Source organism: Rhinopithecus roxellana, chromosome 6, assembly GCF_007565055.1.
Source record: "Rhinopithecus roxellana isolate Shanxi Qingling chromosome 6, ASM756505v1, whole genome shotgun sequence".
Classification (NCBI taxonomy): domain Eukaryota; kingdom Metazoa; phylum Chordata; class Mammalia; order Primates; family Cercopithecidae; genus Rhinopithecus; species Rhinopithecus roxellana.
The window spans coordinates 12320813-12326911 of NC_044554.1; the positions used below are offsets into that span (position 1 = coordinate 12320813).

Below are 6099 nucleotides of genomic sequence, written 5' to 3' on the forward strand. Positions count from 1 at the left end.
AAATATTTGAGGAAACCATTAGCAACTCTATGTAAATCACAAAACTCCTATGCTTTATTTGTTCACTACTGCAAAATAAGATGTTTCCTGGGTAAAATTCACATGCCCACCTCAAAGTTCTAAGTGTCAAGAGATTTTTTTTTTAACCTTAAGAAATTTAAAGGAGCTCTGTGAAAATTGCAATATAAAATATCTAATTGTCCTGTTCTAAGCACTTTCAGTATTTCTGACTCTATTTGGGGTAATCAGTGGTATTTCATTGATTCATTCAGCAAACACATTGAGTGCCCATGACCTGACAGGAATTGAGTTAGGTATAGAGGACAGAAAAGATGACTAAAGAATGTCCACTACTCCCCTCCCAATACAAAAAGTAATGTGTTTTTAACAATTTGTGTTTTTCAACGAAACTTTATCTATTGTCTGCGATGATGCATCCTTTCTAAATGACAGGGATGGCGCTGACATTTTAAAACTAAATGAAAAACGAATTGGCATTCATAAAGAACTTTGTATTTAAAACAGTATTTTCTTTACACAGAATGGCTTTATTGTAATAGATCTTTGATCAACTTGAGCAAAGAGTATTTAGTTTTATAGGGTATGAGATGCTTTGCTTTCTGGATAAGCAGGGTCTCTCTTAAATATGAAGATGGCTCCAGTGTTTCCAGAGGGAGACTCCAATCTCTCAGCTGCCAGCCACGCACCTTACCTGAATGATTCTGGATTACTACTGGCTTCTTGAGACGGGCTGGGGTCAAGACAGGGAAGAGTTTTGAATGAAGATGCCAGAAGAGGCCTTTGAGAGGGTGGATGGGAATTGTGAAAGGCCCATTTTCCCTAGACTTAAACCCAAATTCCCTAGCTGTGATACCAGGAACATTCTTTGGGGAAATCTCCCTTTGTTATTCACACTGGTAGAGCTCCCAGCTCAATCCACAACTGCACACCCCCTCACTCTAAGAGTCACTCTTCCCATGGTGGAGCCAATATCCACCCTCTTACTCTAGACGTGGCAGCCCTCCTAGATCCAACCCAACCGTTGACTTACGTTCAAAGGTCATCACCCACCCCAGCACCATCTTCCAGGAACTGGCCTCTCCCCCATCAGTCCCCGCCCCTCTTCTGAGAGCACCCAATGGGTGGAGTCGGGGCTGCGGTGGGAGGGGCCTGAGGCGGGCACATTTAAAGAAAGGCAGCCGGCGAAAAGAGGCAAGAGAGGAGAAGAAAGAGAAACCAGGGGGGCGAGGCGCCGTCCAATGACAAAGCCCAGGGGTGGGCGCCGGCCGCCATCTTGTACCGGGCGGCAGGATATTCGCCCGCGTCCTCCGCCCTCGGAGGGGGAGGGGCGGCGGCGGAGGCGAGAAAAGTAGCGAGAGACGCCAGCAGCGGCCGCCGCCGCGGAGCCGACGCGGACTGGGACGGCGGCGGCAGTAGTGGGACCCGGCGAGCGCGAGCGGCCCCGAGCGGCCTTCGATGCGGCGCAGCATGAAGAGGCGGCGGCGCCGGCCCCCGGTCGCCCCGGCCGCAGCTGCCCGGGGCGGCGACTTTAGGGCAGAAGACGCGGCCGGGTTGGAGGCGCGGGAGGAAAAGGTGGTGTACTCGCGGTCGCAACTGTCGCTGGCTGACAGCACCAAGGCGCTGGGCGACGCCTTCAAGCTCTTCATGCCCCGCAGCACGGAGTTCATGAGCTCGGACGCGGAGCTCTGGAGCTTCCTCTGCAGCCTCAAGCACCAGTTCTCTCCGCACATCCTGCGCAGCAAGGACGTCTACGGCTACTCCTCCTGCCGGGCCCTGGTGCCCGACCCCCCGGGGCCCCCCACAGCCCGCGGCCAGGCGCGCCGGCCGGCTCCGCGCGCCGCAGCCAGGAGGAGGCGCCGCGGAGCCCGGGCGGCAGCTGCCCGCAGGAGGAAGCCCCGGTCACCAACCCCGCCGCCGCTGCCCCCCGAGGAGAGCTGCCCGGCCAAGCCCATGGCCCCCGGGCCCTGCTTCGGGGGCCGCACCCTAGAGGAGATCTGGAGGGCGGCCACTCCGACGCTGACCACCTTCCCCACCATCCGCGTCGGCAGCGACGTGTGGGGCGAGCGCAGCCTGGCGGCGGCGCGGCGTAGGGCGCGCCAGGTCCTGCGAGTGAACCTGGAACCCATAGTGAGGCTCCGCCGCTTCCCGGTGCCCCGGGCGTGAGGCGCGGCCTCCAGGGCGCCTCCTGCCGGCCCGGACCCTGGGACAGAGCTTCTGCCCGGAGGAATGAACAAGTGTCAGTCGAGTGTTTACAGATCCGGCCAGGACCCCGGCCCCCAGTGCACTTTACGCGCGAAGAAGTCGCCGGATGGTTGTCCCTGTCCCGGGCCGCGGCGCCGTCGTCTTGGATGCCGGGGCAGGTGTGCCCTCTGCTGCCTCCCGCACCCGGCCTGCAGAGGGAGGGGACAGCTGGATCCGCAGGGGAGGTCCCTTTCTTCCTGACCCCAGATTGAGACGTCTCCAGGACCTTAGGGGCAGATCCGTTCTCTCCCTGTTGGACTCTACCTCACTGGTCTGGAAGTCCTCCGAAGACATTATTTTTCCAAAGGAATTTGGTTTCGTGCTTGTGTAATAAAGCCAGAATTTACTTGCTCTTTATCTCCCCCTTTTTCTGTTTCACTATCACCCCTCTTTCCGGACAGAAGTTCGAACATGTGGTGTTGCACTAGTTTGTGCTCAGGGTATTCTGAAGCCCACTCTTTTCCTAATTTTTACTGGATTCCAAAGCTTTGATCGAGGATATTTTTTGAGAGGTTCAAGCTTGTGACTGTTAGTAGTGCGAGGATTTGTATGGGCTCAGTGATTACAAACAAAGACCTGCAAAATACAACTGTTGAAACATTTTCAAGGTGTTTTTAAAGGTTTTATATTGAAACTTAATGTTTATATTTACTGAGCTCCTAAAAATGGTAGAATACACATGAAAACTTTTGTTTAGGAAAAGTTAACTTGTTAAATTCTTTTGAATTGAATAAAAAAATGCATTGAAACCATATGGCGTGTGATTAAAAAAATGAATAAATTGTGAAGAACTGGTTTTGGTTACAGGAGTCACTGGAATCCGACTAGAGATGATTTGGCCATCTGTCCTGGTCTAACATACAAATCCAGGAATATTATGCATTGAAGTATTTTAAAATACACTATCCTTGTATTTTACAAGGATAGTGTATTTCAAAATACGAGTTGCATAGGAGAGATGCATGTGTGTAAACATTATGACTAAAATGATAAACAGAATACCCATTAGAATTCTTAGAACTATTAATGATCAAGAGGGGTGGAGGCATTTCTTGGTATCAACTGGTTGAGGTTACTTTGGGCGAAATAAATCTATTTCTTTTTTGTTTTTGTTGTTGGATAACAAGAAATGTCTAGACTAATACTCATCAGTCTTACAAACATAATGCAAGTTAGTTGACTTTTAGTTGACTTTTTTGTCCCAACATTTTTTTAACCTTCTTGCCACTCATTATATGTTTGCAGTTCTAGGTCTTTGACAAGCTGAAGACCACAGGAATCAAACAGGCGAGCCACACAGAATACTGACCCTTCTTTATGCTTTTATAGTGTTTATACCATATGGCCCAGTGTGAAATTCTTGATTATCCAAGTGCCTTCGGTCATTTGTGGCAGGAAAACTTAATAGTTTTTTAGCCAGCAGTGCCACAGCCAGCTTTTACTGCAATACCTAAAGGGTCAAGGAGTGTTTTTGTACCACTATTATTTCAAATTTAAGTATTCTGCCATGAAACGATCCATACTGGGCTGGAACTTGACATGTGAAATATTTACTACTAAAACTTATCTCTGCTTGGCAGCTTCTTAGGAAAATAATGAGAGTTGCAATTTTGACTCTTGTGTTCCTAGAATTCAAATGGCATAGCTTTCTGAAATGAGTATTTCAAGTTTAGTAGTCCATATAGGAGTGTTGTGACTTTAATTTCAGTGTTCTTGTTTTCTTAAAAAATTATATATATATATACGCACACATATATAACTTGATGCCAGTTTTCTAGTAAGCCTCAGTCTTTTATTCACAACTCAATGATAATGCATTGTACAAACACTGTCACATGAGTAAATAAAAATGAATAATTCCTTAGAAGATGGAGAGTGTTAAATTATATTTGTGATAGGAAGCTTAGACATATTCTTTTGGTTATTAGCTTCCATTGCCAATTGTATTTCAGATGCATAGGGTTTTCTTCCTAAAAATACGTTGTTAACTTTTATAGCTAACTAGCACCTGGGAAAAATGTATTTGTACAACTTCACTATTGTATATAGTTTTATAATAATTAAAAATAAACCCAATGGCCATATTAGAATGCAATTTCGACATATAGCTTATCTAGGTAGTTTTCCAGAGGATTTTGAAATTTGGCTTAACTGGGAGGATAACTGCTCAGCACACAACTGAAACATAACCAATGACACCATTCATTTATTTTAACGGAGATTCTTGACATTTTTCTCTCCTATGCCTTGTTACTTTCGTGTACTTGAACTCAAATGCTTCTTTGGATTACTTGGGCTATCTGATTCCATTTTGGATCTGATTATCCATCTTGAATTCAATAATGGTATTCATTTGGGCTATTAAAAGATTATGCCATTTCTAGTCTGTGAAATAAGATGTAAAAAATCTTTATTTTTGCCCTTTCCTTTGGTTAAAACCTATGTTACAACTTTTAAAATGTGAAGCAACATCTAATGTAGTTGACTGGTATACTAATAGGAAAGTGAAAGTATTTCATGGGTACTTTGTCGCAGAATGTTTAAAGAAACTTGGCATAGTGGCCTTTATGATGAGGCATCCACTTACTGTCCTCTAAAGTGAAGTCTGTAGCTTAGCTTGTGTATAGTTTTTGAATGAAATCTCATGATCTTCGTTCATTCTCTTGCCTTCTCTTTTATCTCATATGGCACAAGTAGAGGGGGAAGCCAGGAGGAAATTCATCACCTTGCTATGCTTTTATTTGATTTTTAATTCCTGAGTGCCTAAATGTGGTGACTGGCACCTCACATAACTTTTTGAGATTCCTGATGTCATTTTTATCCTTCCTGTCAACCAGCAATGTATTTTTATGTTACTAAAACCAGTAACGTCGTAATTGTTGAGGGCAAGTTTCATTGTTGATAGTGCAAAGTGTCGTTGTTGTGATGTGTATTTATTTTATTCAAGTTTGAATATTGACAAGTGTAACTTAAGCTGATGACTGACACCTATTGATCTGCTGTGTGCAAATGATAGTACTATTTTTTAGAAAACTTCAGTAAATTTTAAAAATATTTGAATACAAAATATCTGAGCAATTTTGAACTCAAAAGTTTTTCATTGTTTTAAGGATTGCGACAGGACTCTAATGGTTTTTAATGGACACATATGCCTAATATTTACTTTATTGGTGTGTTTAAAATATTTTTTGATAGACTATTATGTCTTAAGCGCTTTAGAAAACAATTGTTTGTAATGGGCTCAAAGTGTTTCCCTGGACAGTTTGATGTACTTATGGTTGAGATTTATAATCTGCTTGTACTTTGCTTTTTAACTTATTAATTGTAAATAAATTTTAGAGAATACATAGTGTCTAGTTTTTCTAATGATTTGAACATTTTTGAAATAGTATTTTGTATTTGCATGTGACTCAGAAAACATCTTAATTTACAATTTGATAAATTTTGACTTTTTTGTGAACTTCAAACTCCCAGAAATCTTGAGATTTGTTTTTTGTGCTATCTCAGGACTCCGTGTTCCATCAATTCTTTAATTGTCTAGCTAATTTCTAGGATGGTGCTACAAGCCCAAGTTATTAACCAGTTTGCCAGCAATAAAATATCGTACAAAAAAATGCATCAAAATTCAGAATTCTCTAAATCCTGACCAGAGGTCCCCCTGTGACGATGACAAAAGGTCTAGAGCTCTTGCTCTTTCCTAGCATGAAAGGAAGTAAGAGTGCTCCGTTTGAGTACCAGTGGTATGAGCTGTTCCATAGAATAAGGGCAGGGCTAGAATTTTCATTAGAGTCTAGAAGGCAGAAGTGGAGTATTAGTGAACAGCACAGCAAGGGCCGG

At 43.9% G+C, this 6099-nt stretch overlaps 1 protein-coding gene across 1 annotated transcript; it reads left to right on the forward strand.

The window, feature by feature from the left end:
* The first annotated feature begins 1190 nt into the window (after nt 1-1190).
* CCDC71L (coiled-coil domain containing 71 like) lies at nt 1191-5609 on the forward strand. The gene has a single exon (XM_030933160.1). The coding sequence runs from the start codon at nt 1477-1479 to the stop codon at nt 2182-2184; it is 708 nt and encodes a 235-aa protein (XP_030789020.1). The 5' UTR covers nt 1191-1476; the 3' UTR covers nt 2185-5609.
* Nucleotides 5610-6099: the final 490 nt, after the last annotated feature.